The 19,279-nt window shown below is 35.8% G+C and overlaps 1 protein-coding gene across 1 annotated transcript in view; it reads left to right on the top strand.

The window, feature by feature from the left end:
• Nucleotides 1-19,279, top strand: part of CATSPER3 (cation channel sperm associated 3) — an 81,687-nt gene that overhangs the window by 43,718 nt on the left and 18,690 nt on the right. Inside the window, exons 4-6 of the mRNA XM_051978163.1 lie at nt 5,501-5,683; nt 7,688-7,828; nt 13,452-13,571. Coding sequence (XP_051834123.1) covers nt 5,501-5,683; nt 7,688-7,828; nt 13,452-13,571 — 444 coding nt within the window. The remainder of the gene's footprint in view (nt 1-5,500; nt 5,684-7,687; nt 7,829-13,451; nt 13,572-19,279) is intronic.

The following is a 19,279-nucleotide window of genomic DNA, read 5'->3' as shown; positions in this document are numbered from 1 at the left end:
TTTTTTAAATCAATGAAATCTATTTTGTTTTCTTTTCGCCTTCCCATCCTTTTAAAAAACAAAAACCTTGTTACACATACATATATGCATATAAATACACATACATATATATGTATACACATATGTGTATGTAAATATACATATATATGTGTGTATACACGCACACACACATATACACAGTCTTTACCCTGAGTCTGGCCAGAGATGGGTAGCATGCTTCATTTTGAGGACTCTGGAATTCTAATTGATCATCATTCAGAATTCTTAAGTCTTTCAAAGTTTTGTTGTTTTGGATAAATTGTTTTCTTGGTTCCATTCACTTTGAATAAATTCTTACAAGTGTTCCCTTACAAGAAATCCAATGGTTTCTCTGAAGCCGTTATCATTTCTTATAGCACAATAATATTCTCTCACATTCATATGCCATAATTTTGTTCAACCATCCCCCAATTGATGGTCACCCCCCCTTGTCTGTAGTTCTTTGCCACCACAAAAAGAGATGCTATGAATATTTTTTTGTTTATAAGGATTCTTTTCCTTTTAAAAAATTGCTATGGGGATATTAATCGAGTAGTGGCATTATTACTGGATCAAAAAGATTGCATAATTTAATAACTTTTTGGACAGAGCCAAATTGTTTTCCAGGAGGGCTGGACCAATCAATATATTTACCAACAATGCATTAATATACTTATTTTCTCTCAACCATTCCAGATATTGGCTATTCTAAACTGATGGTTATGAAAGTAGAGCTTCAGATTTATTTATTTTACATTTCTCTATTAGTAATCTGGTGCATGATTTTTTTTTCATGGTGATAACTTTGATTTCTTTCTCTGAAAACTGTTTGTATATATCCTTAAACCATTTATCAATTCAGGGATGGCTTTTATTTTTATAAATTTAAATTAGATTTCCATATGTCTTAGCAATTAAACCTTTACTGATGAGACTTGCTATAAAGATTTTTTTCCTTCATAATTCACTTGTTTCCCTTCTAACTTTAGATGTATTTTCTTTATTTGTGCAAAATTTAAAAAAAGTTATATAATCAAAATTGTCTATTTTAATCTTTTGTGATTTTTATGATCTCTTCCCCTACTCATATCTTAAGTTATCAATTTATTATTTATCAAGTCCTGCAAAAGTATCTCCTTGATAATTTGTTTGTTATGGCATTAAATGAGTAAATTAATTCTGTAGTACTGTCATTTTTACTATATTGGCATGGTCTTATCATAAGCAATTTAATTGTTCTTTATTTCTTTAAGGAGCAATTAGTAGATGAATCTATACAGGTCTTTTGTGGGCTTTGGGAAGTTGATGCTCAGATATTTTATGCCCTTTGTAGTTATTTGGAATAAGAAGTTCTTTTCTACTATTGCTTCTTGTGTTTTGTTATTTAGAAGTTCTGTTGATTTTTGAAGATTTGTTTTGTAGCCTATAGTTTTGCTAAATTGTTTCAATTAGCAGCTTTTCTGATTATTGGGAGTTTTCCAAGTAAATCATATCATCAGAGGTAATGCTATTTCCTCTTTGCCTATTTTTATTCTTTTCATTTTTACTATCTTACTGCTATTGCTAGTATTTCTAAAACTATATCAAATAATAATGGAGACAGTGAGCATCTTTTTGTTTTTATTGTCTGTAAAGGAGATAAACTATTTCTGCCTTTTTACATTTGTTTGCAATATCTCTGTGCCCAGTACATTGTCAGTTCTTGCAAACATTCTATGTAGTGCAGAAAAATATGTAAATTCTTTTGTTATAACATTTAGAAAATTCTGTAGGTCCAAAATTAAGAAGGAACTATTGAATTCTCTTGTCATGATTTATTACTATCTATATCTTTTTGAAACTCAAATAATAATCCCTTTTTGAATTTAGATGTTAAGGAACATATAATATAAATAAATATATTTATTTCTTATAATACTTAGTTGTCTATGGTTTCTTTGCTATCCTTTAAAAATTTTTTGAATGTTTAGTTTTTGCCCAATCAGATAGCATGATTGTACCTAATGGTAGGTGTGGGTATCAGTTTACAATTGACCTGGCTTCACCCAGATGATGCTTGTAACCTAAAGAAATCTGGAGTCATTTTCTTCCATCTGCCTTAATATTCCATTGCAGCTATTTCTGATGTATTGTTTGCAGTGTCAGATGTTGTAGCAATAGCTTCAACACAATTCAAGTTAGAAGGAAGAACTAAGAGAAAAGAAACTGAAATAAATATGTAGAAATAGCAGCTGTTTCCCAATGTAGAAATGGTCACAAGATATCTATTAGATAATTTTCAGAAAGATATTTAAAAAATATTTTCAAATTATTAAAAAATTTCAATTATTTCTGAAAAACAAGGTATTGACAACTATACAAGAATGTTAAAAGTTGCTATTAACAAAATAAATAACAATTGCACAACTCCAAGGTTCTACCTTAAAACTATCAGATTGGCAGATGACAAAGGAGGAAAATAGCAATTATTGGGGGAGATGTGCTAGGACAGGCACAATAAGGCATAATTATTGGTTGAAATTGCTTTAGGAAAGCCATTTGGAACTCTTCCACAAAATATTTTTCGAAAATGCTCATATCCTTTATCTCAGATGCATCAGTGCTAGGCAAAGAGGTCAATGACAGAGGAAAAGGACCTCTATGTATAAAAATTATCTATAACAGTATTTTTTGTTGTATAAAAATCTAAAGGAGAGCAGCTAGATGGCACAGTGGATAGAGCACTGACCCTGTCGTCAGGAGGACCTGGGTTCAAATGTGGCCTCAGACACTTAACAGTTCTTCAGGGTTGACATCCCTTGTATTTTGGGAAGGCTAATCCTAGGGAGCTGATTTTTCAGGATTTGGGTTCCTTAGTACAGTGCTGGAAATCTGAGGGCAATGATTCAAATCTAGGAAACTGAGATTCATGGATCTTAAGTGATCTGCTCAAATTTGGATAGGCTCAAGGTAAGATTTGAATTTCTGATTCCAAAACCAGTGTACCACACTACAAATATTTGAGGAATCTAAGGACCATTGATAGATGACTGGCAAAAATAAATTTTTGGTTTTAATTTGTAAGATTAACCTTTATTTTCTTTGATTAACAAGATTTTGTATCCTTTTTTAATTTTTAAAAGAATTTTTTTGGATTTTAAAAAAAAATTATAACTTTTTATTGACAGAACCCATGCCTGGGTAATTTTTTTACAACATTATCCCTTGCACTCATTTCTGTTCTGACTTTTCCCTTCCCTCCCTCTACCCCCTCCCCCAAATGGCAAGCAGTCCTATACATGTTAAATATGTTACAGTATATCCTAGATACAATATATGTGTGCAGAACCAAACAGTTCTCTTGTTGCACAGGAAGCATTGGATTCAGAAGGTAAAAATAATCTGGGAAGAAAAACAAAAGTGCAAGTAGTCTACATTCATTTTCTAGTGATCCTACTCTGGGTGTAGCTGCTTCTATCCATCACTGATCAATTGAAACTGAGTTAGATCTTCTCTTTGTCGAAGAAATGCACTTCCATCAGAATACATCCTCATACAGTATTCTTGTTGATGTATATAATGATCTCCTGTTTTTGCTCATTTCACTTAGCATGTTCATGTAAGTCTCTTCAAGCCTCTCTGTATTCCTCCTGCTGGTCATTTCTTTCTTAATATTCCATAACATTCATATACCACAATTTACCCAACCATTCTTTAATTGATGGGCATCCAGTTTCTAGCTACTACCACTGCTGCCACAAACATTTTGGCACATACAGGTTCCTTTCCCTTCTTTAGTATCTCTTTGGGGTATAAGCCCAGTAGTGTACTGCTGGATCAAAGGGTATGCACAGTTTGATAACTTTTTGGGCATAATTCCAGACTGCTCTTCAGAATGATTGTATTTGCTCACAACTTGACCAACAATGCATTATTGTCCCAGTTTTCCCACATCCCCTCCAACATTCATCATTATTTTTTTCTGTCATCTTAGCCAATCTAACAAGTGTGTAGTGGTATCTCAGAGTTGTCTTAATTTGCATTTCTCTAATCAATAGTGATTTGGAACAGTCTTTCATATGAGTGGAAATAGTTTCAATTTCATCATCTGAAAATTGTCTGTTCATATCCTTTGACCATTTATCGATTGGAGAATGACTTGATTTCTTATAAATTAGAGTCAATTCTCTATATATTTTGGAAATGAGGCCTTTATCAGAACCTTTAACTGTGCAGATGTTTTTCCAGTTTGTTGCTTCCCTTCTAATCTTGTTTGCATTCGTTTTGTTTGTACAAAGGCTTTTTAATTTGATATAATCAAAATTTTCTATTTTGTGATCAATAATGATCTCTAGTTCACCTTTGGTTACAAATTTCTTCCTCCTCCACAAGTCTGAGAGGTAAACTATCCTATATTCCTCTAATTTATTTATAATCTCATTCTTTATGCCTTAATCATGGACCCATTTTGATCTTTTCTTGGTGTACGGTGTTAAGTGTGGGTCAATGCCTAGTTTCTGCCATACTAATTTCCAGTTATCCCAGCAGTTTTTGTCAAATAATGAATTCTTATCCCAAAGTTAGGATCTTTGGGTTTGTCAAACACTTGATTGCTATAGTTGACTATTTTGTCTTGTGAACCTAACCTATCCCACTGATCAACTAATCTATTTCTTAGCCAATACCAAATGGTTTTGGTGACTGCTGCTTTATAATATCGTTTTAGCTCAGGTACAGCTAGTCCACCTTCATTTGATTTTTTTTCATTAATTCCCTTGAGATTCTCACCCTTTTGTCCTTACATATGAACTTGTTATTTTTTCTAGATCATTAAAATATTTTCCTGGGAGTCTGATTGGTATAGCACTAAATAAATAGTTTAGGGAGTATTGTCATCTTTATTATATTCGCTTGGCCTATCCAAGAGCACTCAATATTTTTCTAATTATTTAAATCTGACTTTATTTGTGTGGAAAGTGTTTTGTAATTTTGCTCATATGGTTCCTGACTTTCCTTTGGTAGATAGATTCCCAAATATCTTATGCTATCAACAGTTATTTTGAATGGAATTTTTCTTTGTATCTCTTGCTGTTGGATTTTGTTGGTGATGTTTTTAAAAAGAATTTTAAAAGATATTTTCCCCCAATTACATTTAAACAATTTTTTACTATTGTTTTTAAAACTTTAAGTTCCAGATTCTCTCCCTTATCCCCTCATAAGAAATCATATTAAACCTTATTATCATAAGCAGAAGTACAAATACGATTCATATTTCAGTACTTATTTATTCAAATAACCTATTAAAGTGCTATTGAACATATTCAGTACTTAATGAAAGAATTCAGTTGAATTGAATCCATTCCTCAATGTTGACTTCTTTAGCTTAGTGCCTGGTTCCTGAACTGGGTGGTTTGAGTTTACTTTTAAGCTTGGAGTTTTGGAGTGGGCTTGTTAAATTTAGGCGCCTCCCCTGCCTTATCCCTCTGTTCTTCCTTTTTCATAGACTCTGATCACTGCATTGGGACAGACAATCTACACTGTGGCATCCGTCATGACCTTGCTGTTTCTGCTGATGTTCATCTTTGCCATCTTAGGCTTTTGTCTTTTTGGCTCCAGTGATGGGGGTGATGTGAATAACTGGGGAAACCTGGCCTCGGCCTTCTTCACCCTATTCAGCTTGACTACGGTAACTGTGTGTGAAGTTTTTTTCAAGGGCACTGAGATCTGAAGCAGGGAAGAGAACCCCTGCTTGCTAGATGAAGTCAGCCTTTAGAATCTCTCTGCCTCCTCCTGGTTCTCTAGTGCCCTCATGTTGCCCAAAGCAGTATCCTACTTAAGCCCATTATCCTTTGGATAACCAACACCCAAAACTCCAATACCCCAGCCTCAAGGTCTTTCCTTACTATTTATTCCCATGCTTCTGGCCCCTCATCTATTATGAATCTCATATATGAGCATTCATATTAATTTTAATTCATGCTTTGCTATTTAATGGCAATAAGTGATTTGATGTCATGTTTTTCCAGAGGCACATTGTCCCTTTCTGAATAACACATTGGATAGAATGCAATTAACATTTATTAAGCTCCTTCTTATTTGCAGAACACTGCTAGACTTAAAAGAGCAGAGGATTTTGATATTCAGAGTTTAAATAAGAAAAGCTCTCTGCTTTCTTGGAGAATAAGACATCAGTACAGATGTCTGTAATATTACACAATATATTACCACATGAAATATTAATATTACATGAAAAAATAAATTATATTGAATATTATTTGAATATAATATTACAATATGAAAAAAATCATTAGAAAAACACAAAACAAAATTTTTTGTAATGGGAGGGAAAAATCTTATGGCCAGAGGAGATTAAGCAAATTTCTCAGAGATAACATTTGAATTGGACTTCAATGGGTGAGTGAGTAAGAATTTAACAAGAGGAGTGAAGGAGAGAGAGAGCCTCAGGTACTTCTGTTTAGTATCTGTAAGTGGGAATTTAACATACTGAGGTAGTTGGGGAAGGTGTGATAGGCCTTTCCTCCTTGCTTCATTTTATCACTCTCTTAGCACCCAGTTTCTTTCTTTTGAGAATATTGAAGTGAGAGGTAGAGACAAAAACAAAAACCAATTGGGGGAACAGAATTAATGTGTTAACCTGAAACATGTCTGAGGTAGCTCTCACAGACTTATTAACCTCACATGCTGGATAGGCATTTATACGATATGTGAAATATATGAAAAACTGTCATAAATATGCACTATCAGCATAATCACCTTGGATCTTATTATAGACAAAATCTTTCAAATGCAGAGTTGTGTTATGAAAATGATATTTTCCTTCACTGTCCTGATTCATAGTGGGGGAAAATATTTTAATTTTAAGAGGATCTGGGTTCAACTGGCTTCTGAAATTTGCTCTCTGTATACCTGGTATAGTCATTTACTTCCTTGGACCTCACTTTACTAACCTGCAAATTGAAGGAACTGGATTAGATAGCTTCTGAAATATCTTCTAGCTCTGGCTCTGTGATCCCATATATTAGGTTGTCAAAAAAAAAAAAGTTCTCAAAAAAGAATCAATTAATTTCTTATAATTGAAAAAAAGTAACTGCATACTAAATTACTTTTTTTAGGAAGGAAAATAAATGTTCCCATCATAGTTTCCAAAAGGTTGGTACTTTTGGTCTTACTTCTTAAAGGTATTTGATGTCAGTTGATCCCTGAGGTCAGCTAGTGTTCTTAAGACAATTTCTCTTTGACTATTGAGACACTTTAGGAAGGTTACTGCATTTCACCTCAAGAGTATAGTGGCACAGTAGATGGCACGGTGAAGCATTGAACTTGGAGTCAGAGGAGTTGAATCCAAATTCCACCCTCTGGGAAAATTTAATTCTCCTGAAATCTTAGTACTTAATTCCCAGAATGTAGCAACCAACAGATTTGTATGCTGTAGAGAAAATTAGAGCAGAAAATTCAATTGATTCAAATAATTATTATTAGAAACTTTTTTTCCCATTCCACTAAATGTTTTATCTTTAGTTCTAGATGACCCCAGGGAATGTCTTTTTCTATGAACAAAAGACATGTATATATAGACTCAGAGGCAGGGAACCAGAAGCCAAGAGTTTTTGAAAAAGCTTTTAGAAACTCCTCTGGCTCTGGGATTATAGGATTCTGTCCTTCCTTCCAGGTGGATGGCTGGACAGATCTACAGCAAGACCTGGATGAGCGAGAGTTTGCTCTGAGCAGAGCTTTTACCATTTTCTTCATCTTGCTGGGCTCCTTTGTGTTCCTCAGTATGTTTGTTGGTGTCATGATCATTCACACAGAGGTAAGTTCTAATCCTGCCATCTATTTTAGAGAATACTAGGGAGTGGAGGAGTGGGAACTTGGATAGTAGGCAGAGAACACAGATTCTGTCTGGAACACTCACATAGATGCTTAAACTGAGAAAGAAATTAGGGGCGAGAGATACTTGAAATATGGAGTGAGTTGGTGAGATACTTGAAGGTGTGAAAAGATTATCTTAGTAAGGGGATGCTCTTTTTCTAAGGCACTTAGTTCTTTCTTTCTCTGAAAGAGGTTGGGGAAGGATAGGGAATAGCCTTGCAGACCTGAAGTCTATAACAGACCTATAGTTGTTGCTATTTGGCCCATGATGGGATGAAAAATTTTTTGGACAGTGTACAACTATCTTTTTTTCCAATCGAAATCTCCTCTCCCTTCTTGGTATAGTGTGAGATGCAAGGTACTGAGGGCCTGGACAGTAAAGAAAGCTTTGGGTGACTCCTACCTCCTTCATTTCTGAAAGAGTAAGTAATTGAGTAAACATTCTGTTACACAGTATGTTTAAGGAATGGAATTTTCAGCTTAGTATGAGATAATTTTGGCTAGAATTAGTATACACAGTAAGCACATTTATTGCAAAATGGAGGTTGATCTTAGAAACCAAAGTCTAACATTTTGATTCTAAAAACTGGGAAGCTAAGATTCTAAGGTGACAACTGAAAGTCTCACACTGAATTAGTAGCAAAGCTGAGATTAAAATCAAGACAGTGCTAAAGGTGGAGTCATGATGGTAGAGTAAAGTTCTCCTGAACTCTTCCTCCAAACCTCTTCAAATACCTTTAAATAATGATTCTAAATAAATTTTAGAGTGTGGAAACCTGAAAAAAGATGGAGTGAAACAATTTCCGAGCCTAGCACACCTTAGAAGGTTGGCAGAAAAGGTCTGTAGTGTGAGAATGAGACTGAAGTGTAGTCCAGTCCAGGCTGCAATAGCACAGTCTTGCCTCAGAAGATCAGGAATAAGCCTTGAGAAGACTGAATTAGCGGCTGAAGTGGCTGTTTCTATACCTCCCAGTCTACTGACACCGGAGATTACCAAGAGGTTCAGCAGGAAAAGAATATTGCACCAAGATGAGAGAGAAACGCAGCCCATCACAGGTTATGCCAGCCCAGCAAACCAGGAATAGGCATTGAAAGACACTGAATCAGTAGGGCAGCAACAGTAGTGGTGGTGGTGGCTTCTAGAGGTCTCACCCTACAGACAGTAAGGGAGTTGGACAACTGGTCAGAAGGAAATGACAGTCGTCTCCTTGCTAGCACTGATGTAGGACTTTGTTACTTTGCCCAAAATCAGATCCTGGACTTAGTCTTGGCTCACAGTCCCAGGATGAGGAGGAGCAATATCACAGCAGAGCTTGTAGCTACAATGGAGTGCAGACCCTCCTCACCATTCTAGGGCAGAAAAGAATGCTTGTGGTCACTGACAGACCACAGGACAGGCAGGAGAGTAGTGAATACACTTCTCCTTGGATCATACTGCAGTGGGAGAGCAGGTTCAATAATTAAAAATTTCCAAGAGACACGGCCTTGTTTCTCTGAGGTAGGGCTTTATTATTATAAAAACAATCAGCATCAGGAAACAATCTGGTCTAAGAGAGTTTGCTGATATTTATAAGACAAGGATTGTCTCCTCTTAAGGGAGGTGACTTTTCAATCATTGGTTGGAACTAACAAGGCTCTGGTGGGATTCCAGACCCTGAAACACTCAGCGCAACCCAAATTTTCTACACTTGGCAATAACATCCTATTTTTTTGTTCCCTGTAATCAGCTGGACATGCAGAAACTAACAAAGGTCTCATTGTGACCATTTCAATACCACTAGGGAAGAACTGAAAACTTATAGGTCTCTAGAAGGATCTCTGAAAATAGCTGTATAAAACCCTGAAGCTTGGGATATTGCACCCTCCACCCTGGAAACAGAGTATTACTTTAACAAAGAGTTAAAAGTCAAGTAATGAGCTGGAAAAAAGAGCACACAACAGAAAAAAGATTCTGATCATACAAAGACATAGTGACCAGGAAGATCAAAATACACAACGAATGTAAGGGAATGTTATTGTTCTATAAGAAATGATGAGCAGGCTGATTTTAAAAAATCCTGGAAAGACTTACATGAACTTATATACTAAGTTAAGTGAGTAGAGCCAAAAGAACATTGTACGCAACAGCAATAAGATTATATGATGATCAACTGTGATGGGTTTGACTCTTTTCAACAATGAGGTGATTCAAGGCAACTCTAATAGACTTGGGATGAAAAGAACCATCTGCATCCAGAGAGATAACTATGGATATTGAATGTGGATCAAAGTATAGTATTTTCATTTTTTAAATTGTTGTTTTTGGTTGTTTGCTTGTTTTTTATTCTCATTTTTTCCCTTTTTGATTTGATTTTTCTTGCTCAGAATGACAAATATGGAAATATGTTTAGAAGAATTGCACATGTTTAACCTATATTGGATTATTTGCTATTTTGGTGTCAGAAGAGGGGAGAAGAAAAGGAGAAAAATTTGGAATACGAGATTTTGCAAAGGTGAATGTTGAAAACCACTTTGTTTATATATGGAAAAAATAAAAAGCTATTAAATATAAAATAAAATGACAACTTCTATAAAAAGAGATCAAAGTACACACTTAGAAGATAATAAGAAAGACAAATCTTCTACATCCAAAACTTCCAAGAAAAATAAGAATTGATCTCAAGCCATCAAGAACTCAAAAGGGATTTTGAAAATCAAATAAGAGAAGTAGAAGGAAAATTGGGAAGAAAAATGAGAATGATGCAAAAGGAAATATAAAAAGTGAATGAGGAGAACATTATCTTAAAAAGTAAAATTGGCCAAAAGAAAAAGGAGGAACAGAAAATTACTGAGGAAAATAATTCCTTAAAAATTATATTCAAGAAACAATAAAATGAAACCAAAAGAATGTGAGATATTTCACTGGAAAAAAAACAACTGACCTGGAAAATAGATCCAGAAGAGATAATTTTAAAATTATTGGACTATCCAAAATCCATGATCAATAAAAGAGTCTAAACATCATCTTTCAAAGGAATTATCAAGAAAAACTATCCTGATACTTTAAAATCAGAGGGAAAAAGAGAAATTGAAAGACTATCAATTGCTTCCTGAAAGAGTGCTCAAGATGAAAACTCTCAGGATATTGTAGCCAAATTCTAGATTTCCCACGTCAAAGAGAAAATATTGCAAGCAGCCAGAAAGAAACAATTCAAGTATGGTAGAGCTACAGTCAGGATAAAAAAAAAATCTAACAGCTTCTACATTAAAGAATCAGAAGGCTTGGAATATCATATTCCAGAGAGCAAAAGAGCTAGGATTTCAATCAAGAATCTCCTACCCAGAAAAACTGAGATAATCCTTAAGGGGGAAAGATGGATATTCAATTAGTTAGAGAACTTTCAAGTATTATAATGAAAAAACCAGTCCTAAATTGAAAATTTGACTTTCAAATATAGGACTTAGGAGAAGCATTAATTAGGGAGTAATTTGGAAAGGAAAATCATAAAGGACTTAATAAGGTTAATCTGTTTACATTCTACAGGGGAGGATGATATTTGTAACTCATAAAAGCTTTTTCATTATTAAGTCAGTTAGAAGGAATACATATAAACAGAGGGCACAGGTGTGAGTTGAATCAAAGGGATAATATCTAAAAATAAAATTAAGAGGTGGGAGAGGAATGTACTGGGATAAGGAGAAAGGGGAAGGTAGAATGGTATAAATTATCTGCCATATAAGAGGCAAGAAAAAGCTTATATAGTGAAGGGGAAGAGGGGGAAGAAAGAGGAAGTGTATGAACCTTACTCCCATAAGAATTGGCTCAAAGAGAGAACAACATACATACTCAATTGGATACAGAAATCTAATTTACCTTGCAGGAAAGTAGCAGAGTAAGGAAATTTGAGAAGGGGGGAAGATGATAGGAGGGAGGGCATATTGGGGGAGGAGTAGTCAGAAGCAAAATTCTTTTGAGGAGGGACAGGGTGAAGGGAGAGAGAATAGAATAAAAAGAAGGAATACAGTTAGCAATAGTTTTAATGAAAGAATTTTGAAGCAAGTTTTTCTAAGGGTCTTATTTCTCAAAAATATAGAGAACAGAGTCAAAATTATAGAAAATAAGAACCATTCCCCAGTAGATAAATGATCAAAAGATAAACAGTTTTCAGATGAAATAATTAAGCTCTTGATAGTCATATAGGAAAAATACTTTTAACCCACTGTTGATTGGAGAAATGAAAATTAAAACCACTCTTAAATAGTATCTTATACTGATTAGATTGTCTAATAGGCCAGAAAAGGAAAATGACAAATGTTGGAGGGAATGTAGAAAAAATGAGAGATTAATGCATTAATGCATCTGATTCAACCATTCCACAGAGCAATTTGCAACTATGCCCAAAGAGATATAAAAACCATGCGTACTCTTTGACACAACAATACCACAACAATACAATATACTCCAATACCAAGGAATATATTCCAAAAGAGATTTTTAAAATAGCACTTATATATACAAAAATATTTGTAGCAGCTCTCAGGGCAAAAAAATTGGAAATTGAGGGGACTCTATCAATTGCAAAATGGCTGAATAAATTGTGGCATGTGATAAAAATGGAATGCTATTGTGCCATAAAAAATAATGAGCAAGATGCTCTCAGAAAATCTTGGAAAGATTTCCATGAACTCATGCAAAGTTAAATGTACTGTGTACAAAGTAACAGCAATATAGTAAGATGATCAGTTGTGAATGACTTGACTATTCTCAGACAATTCTGAAGGATTTATGATGAAAAAGACTATCCATATCCAAAGAAAGAACTGATTGTGTTTGAATGAAGACTGAAGCATTTAAAAAAACTTTTTCTTGAGTTTATTTTTTTGGGGGTGGGGTGGAATCTATGTTTTCTTTCACAACATGACTTTTATGAAAAAAAAAAAAAACTTCAGTGCTAAATTTCTTCCATTGTATCAAAGCTGCCTTCCTCTGACTTACCAATTTTTAAAAATTCAGTATATACTAATCAGTGAGGTATACACCTGGTAGAGAACAGGCATAAGAAGAGTGAAGCATTAGAGTAGCAACCAGGAGAAAAGGAAATAAGAAGTGTCAAAAATGTACCATCTTTAGAGGCAGAGATCACTAGAATTTTTATCAGGGAGCAGAGAGGAGTGGAATAGGCATTTCTTTCCCTAAACCTTTCTATAATCACAGCAGGTTCATGACTTTAGATTGCCTTTATCTTACAAAGGCCATTGTCATACCATGGTGAAAAGTATTTTGTATTTGGAGATTGAAGAACTAAGTTTAGATCTCAGCTCTTCAGCAAAGTTCACAGTCAACAGACAAAGCATCAAACTCCTTTGTGTGGGGTACTGTCCTGAGTACTGAGAATCAAAGGTAAAACAAAAATTCAGTCCTGTCCTCTAGGTGCTTATCATCTGTGTCAACTTAGATAATTAACTTCCTCTTTCAGAACCTCAGTTTCCTCATACAAAAAGGATGGAGCTACTTGCTCTTTAAGTTCCCTTCCAGATTTAAAATTTTATTATCTAATGATAGAATCTGTTCTTGGTCTGATTAGGATTCGATCAAGAAATTTGAAAAGGAATTGGCAAATGAGCGACATATGGCTGTTTTACAAGAGAAGCAAAATATCTTGAGGAAGCAGCAGGCAGAAGTCAACAGACTCATGCAGAAAGGGGTATGTAATATCGATGGAAGTTGAAACCAGATTAGATGGTATTGTCTGAGGATGGCCTCGGTGGAAAAACAATATGGGAAAAGTTTGTGGCATATAATTTTAACCTGGCTATCTACATGAGCAATTTTTTTCTCCATTTTTTAAAATCAGTGGCAGTTAGAGACAATTTTGAATATCTAGAATAATAATGTTAATACTACTTTTTAAAAAAATTACAAAGGTCATAGGATTATAGAATCTCAAAGTTGAAAGTGTCCTCAAATTCCACCTAGTCCAATCCATATGTGTATAGGAATCTCTTGTATATTCTCTGAGTGAATTTAGAAGCTGAAGAGTTGAGAGGGCTCTTGTCTAGTCCCTCTTATCAATTTGATAATTATTTTTATGTAATCTATAACAGTCTGTACTTAAAAAACTTGGGGGGAGAGGGGAAATGAAGAATTTGCTAACTTTTGTGCTTAGTTGATGTCATTGTTGAACAGTTCTAACTATTAACTTGTTTTTTTTCTCATATTCAGCCTTTTAGAATCCTTACAAAGTGATGTCAGTTGCCTAATTTAGCATAGTACTTAGCAAATTCTCTAGCTCACTAATGTATTTAAGTACTCAATGGAGTTCACACTTTTGGGGGATTCACAAGTCAATATTCAGTATGAGATTCACAAGTCAGAAACCCATAATCCCACTCTCAGATCCCATAATCCCACTCTCTCAGAGGAGGAGTCAACTTTTGGGAGATCATATATAAGGAGCTTCAGTCAGTTAGTTAGTTTGGAAGATTGACAGAGAGGGGAGCACTCTGGGAGATTGAGAGCCAGAAGCCCTCTCTCGGAGGCAAGACAGATTCATTCCAACTTTCACCTTGGTGCTGGCTGGAGACCTTTGGAAGAAGACAAGCCAAAGCTGGCAGAGGCAAAAGATTAGCAGCAAGAGGAACCAAGCAGAGAGATAGGTCACTAAGAAAACTAACTGGGCTATTTTGGAGGAAGCAATAAAAGATCTGAACTTTTAACACCTGGCTGCATTTAGAGTGATTATTACTCTGAACTGAAACTAAGGCTGCCTCCAGAAAACTTCTCCAAGAAACCTGCTCCCATTATATTTTAAAGAAGAGAACACCACATTTTGGTACCCTGAATGTGGGACTGACAGGCCCCTCAGTGGATTTCAGTGGAAGAGCCTCTGATCCTGATTTCAGTGGAAAAGCCTCTGATCCTGGATCGAGTGGAAAAGTGTCCTCAACCCAGAAATTAGGGTGAGTACAACAAAGAAATTTTGTTAAAAGAGTTAAAGTAGAATTTCAGTGAAGATGGGACAGATGGTTAGAAAACAGCCTTCTGTTTCTGTTAAAGGAAAATATTTAGAGAACATTGTCAAGATTATGAAAAGCCAAGGTTTGATTATAATTTTGCAGCAGATCGATCACTGAACTTTAAGAAACTGTAAAGCACATATGTCCTTGTTTCTCTATGGAGAAAGAATTAGATCTAGAGGAGTGGAAATTAGTAGGAGAGAATCTTTGTCAATTCTATAATAAAAATGGACCTGACTCAATTTCCAAAGGCATACTTAATACATATAATTTAATACAACTGGCATTAGGAAATTTTATAAGTGTTAAAATAAGGAAAAAGAAGAAAGAGCAAGAAGGGGAAGTGCCAATTAAACTAGGTGAAAAGCAGGAAGAATCAGATAAGGATGGAGTTAAGTACAATTCTGAGTGTGATACTTCATAGCAGGAGAAATTAGATCATTCCACATCTCAAGACCCTCCCTCCTCAATGAACCCTTCATGGGTGGAGGAAGAAGGGGGAGGGAGAGAGGCAAAAACACAATCAGCATCTCCTGTGAAGCAGAATATGACAAGATTAGAAAAAGCATTAATTAAGGCAAAAAATGAAGGAGAAGATATATCTGATTTTATAAATGCATATCCTGTGATTGAAAAGCTCGACTCTTCAGGTCAATAAGAGAGAAAATACACTCCTTTTAATTTGGAAAAAATTAAAGATTTGAAAAAGGGTTGCACTCTTTGTGGGGTTACATCCTCTATGTTAAGCTGTTACTAGATAATTTGCCTTATGAAATCTTAACCCCGAATGATTGGAAATCCATAGCAAAGACATGTTTAGAACCTGGACAAAATTTATTGTGGCTTTCGGAGTTTCATGAATTATATAGGATTCAAGCCCAATGCAATAGGCAAACAGGAGCTATTGGACAAATCACTTTTGACCAACTAGCTGGTGAAAGTCAGTATGGAGAGAATTCAGAACAGATTTATTATCCCATACTAGTGTATGAGCAAATTTCTAAGGCTGCAATAAAAGCTTGGAGTTCTCTCCCAGGACAGAAAGATGAAAGTAAAGCCTTCACAAAAATAGAGCAAGGTCCCAATGAACCTTTTGCTGATTTTGTGGGACATTTGCAAACAACTGTAATAAGAACCTTGGGAGATAATGTAGCTACAGAAATAATGACTAGACATCTGGCTAAGGAAAATGCCAATGAGGTTTGCAAAAGGATTATATAAGGACTAGACAAAGATGCTCCTTTAGAAGAGATCATAAGACGCTGTGCCACAGTGGGCACAAATGCTTATTATACTCAGACTATGATAAACATGGAAAGACAAGGTCCTTCTTGGCAAAGGAATTGTAGAGAAACTCGTAGATGTTTTCAGTGTGGAAAAGTTGGACATCTTAGAGCTCCAGAAAACCTCCCCAAGAAATCTGATCAGAGAGAACCATTATATTTTAAAGAAGAGAACACCACATCAGCCAATATGTTCAAATCTGGTCTCAGACATGTATTAGTTGTGTGGACTTGGGCAAGTCAATTAATCTTGTTTGCCTCAGTTTTCTCATCTGTAAAATGAGCTGAAGAAGGAAATGGCAAACTCTCCAGTATCTTTGCCAAGAAAACCCCAAATGGAATAAAAAAGATCTAATTAAATGTAGTATTCTTCTCTTCTCTAGAATATAATGTTCTCTGGGAGCAGATTTCTCAAGGAGCTTCTAGAGGCAGCCTTCGTTTCAGTTCAAAGTAATAATCACCTCAAATGCAGCCAGCTGTTAAAAGTTCAGTCCTTTATTGTCTCTTCCAAATAGCCCTGTTAGTTTTCCTAGAGGCCTATCTCCCTCCTTGGTTCCAAGAGCTCTTGCAGCTTGTTCTTTAGCTCTTCGAGCTTCTGCCTCTAGCTCAACTCTGACTCCTGGCTTCTCAATCTCCCCAAATGAGTCCTGGCTGAGGCTCCAAGAGCTTCTTATATATGACCTCTTAAAGGTGTGAACTCAAAGGTTGACTTCTCCTCCACTGAACTTGTGAATCTCATACTGAATCCTAACTTATGAATCTTGAATGCTAATGTGTGAACTAATGTGTGAACTCTTAAAGGTGTGAAAGGTGTGAACTCTGAACTAGAGAACTGCTAAGCATAATGCTAAAATTAGACAACTGATATCACTTTGTAAGAATCCTAACATCTCCCACTTTCTTTTGATTTAGAACATAAGGTGATCATGACCTCCCTGACTCCTCAAGGAGGTGAGAACCCCCCAAAAGAAGGTGATCATATCTTCCCTGACTGCTCAAAAAAGGAGTGAAAACACCATAAAAAGAAGGTGGTCACACCCTCCCTGACTTCTCAGGAAGGGAGATGAAAACACCAAAGGAAATGGGAAATCAAATCAGATTAGTGGGTTTCTGAAGGGGCTCACTTGAAACAGGTATACATAAATCCATCAATGTAGGAGGTATTACACATAATTACATAAATTATATAAGCACATAGAAATATAACACAGGCTGGTAGTGATGAAACAAATAACATGAATCAACATGAGAATTTATACATGTCCATGAGTCCTAGAAATAGTCCAAACGGAATCCATTGTCCATTAGTTCATGTGCCAGGAATCCAATAATTCCTGCAAGTTTTGAAGTCCTGCAATAGTCTCATCTTGTGTTAGGGAATCCAATGATTCCTGCTGGTTTTCAAGTCCTGCAACAGTCTTTATCAACAATTTTTCATCTCAAGGAATCCAAGGATTCCTGCTGGTTTTCAAGTCCTGCAACAATCTTATTATCAGCCATGCTCTTTCAGTGTCAGATGTTTCTTAGATCTTCTCCTTTGTTTTGAGGTTTTTCTCCTTTTCTGTCTCTTTCCAGATGCTCATTGCCACCCATCTGCTTCCTTCTCCATCTGTAGGAATTCAAGCAAACCCTTTCTCCCAAGCAGTTAACCTGTCTAATTCCCTTCTATTCACCACTTTCTAGATCTCTCCTCATCACCTGGCAATTATATTGAAGCTGTTTGCACTGGATACTGCCCTGTTGGTTTAAAAAGCCTTATTCTCCCCAGTTGTAATCCCTTTCTGCTATCTGATTGCTTTTTTGCTGGTTGATCACATTAGAGTCCTGACCTTCTAAAGACTCTCTGGGTGTAAACTCAGCTGTCATCATGCCCCACCTGTCTTTTGATTGAAGTCTTGGAGCTGGGCCCTGACTCTCATTTCCCTGGGTCAATCTCCATTCTGAAGCCCTGTGGAAGCCTCGGTTGTATTTTGGACATGGGGTTTTGGGTTTTATTCTCTCACCCTCCCTTCTCACTCTATCTCCATATCTACATTGAGCTCTTAGATGTCCAACTTTTCCACATTGAAAGCATCGATGAGTTTCTCTAGAAGTCCTTTGCCAAGAGGGACCCTGTTTTCCCATGTTCATCATAGTCTGGGTATAATAAGCATTTATGCCCACTATAGCACAGTGTCTTATGATCTCCTCTAAAGGAGCATCTTTGTGTAGACCCCATATAATTCTTCTGCAAATCTCATTAGCATTTTCTTTAGCTAGATGTCTGGTCATTATTTCTGTAGTTGCATTTTTCTCCATTGGTTCTTGTTACAACTGCTTGTAAACATCCCACAAAATCTGCAAAGGATTCATTGGGACCTTGCTCTATTTTTGTGAAGACTTCCCCTTGATCTTTTCCTGGAACAGTACCCCAAGCTTTTATAGCCACAGTTGCTATCTGCTCATAAGCTGTTGTGGGGTTATTAATCTGTTCTGAATTCTCTCCATACTGACTTTCACCAGCTAGTTGGTCAAAAGCTATTTGTACATTACCTCCTGTTTGCCTATTTCATTGGGCTTAAATCCTACATAATTCATGATACTTCGAAAGCCAAAACATGTTTTGTCCAGGTTCTAAACATGTCCTAGCTATGGATTTCCAATCACTTGGGGTTAAGATTTCATAAGACAAATTATCTAGTAACATCTTAACATAAGATGATGTAGCCCCATAAAGAGTGCAACCCTTTTTCAGATCCTTAATTATTTCCAGATCAAAAGGAGTGTATCTTCTCCTTTTTTGACTTGAAGAGTCAAGCTCTTCAATCACAGAGTATGCATTTATAAAATCACATACATCCTGTCCTTCATTTTTTGCCTTAACTAATGCATTTTCTAATCTTGTTACAGGCTGCTTCATAGGAGGAGCTGATTGTGTTACTGCCTCTCCCCCGCCTCCTTCTTCTTTCACCCATGAAGGGTTAATTGAGGGTGGAGTGTCATGAGATGTGGAATGATCTAATTTCTCCTGTTGGGAATTTTTATCTGATTCTTCATCCTTTTTACCTAATTTATTTGGCACCTCTCCCTCCTGCTCTTTCTTCTTTTTCCTTATTCTAACACTTATATAATTT

Source organism: Antechinus flavipes, chromosome 2 (genome assembly GCF_016432865.1).
Source record: "Antechinus flavipes isolate AdamAnt ecotype Samford, QLD, Australia chromosome 2, AdamAnt_v2, whole genome shotgun sequence".
Lineage (NCBI taxonomy): Eukaryota > Metazoa > Chordata > Mammalia > Dasyuromorphia > Dasyuridae > Antechinus > Antechinus flavipes.
This window is presented reverse-complemented; position numbering and strand designations above follow the sequence as displayed.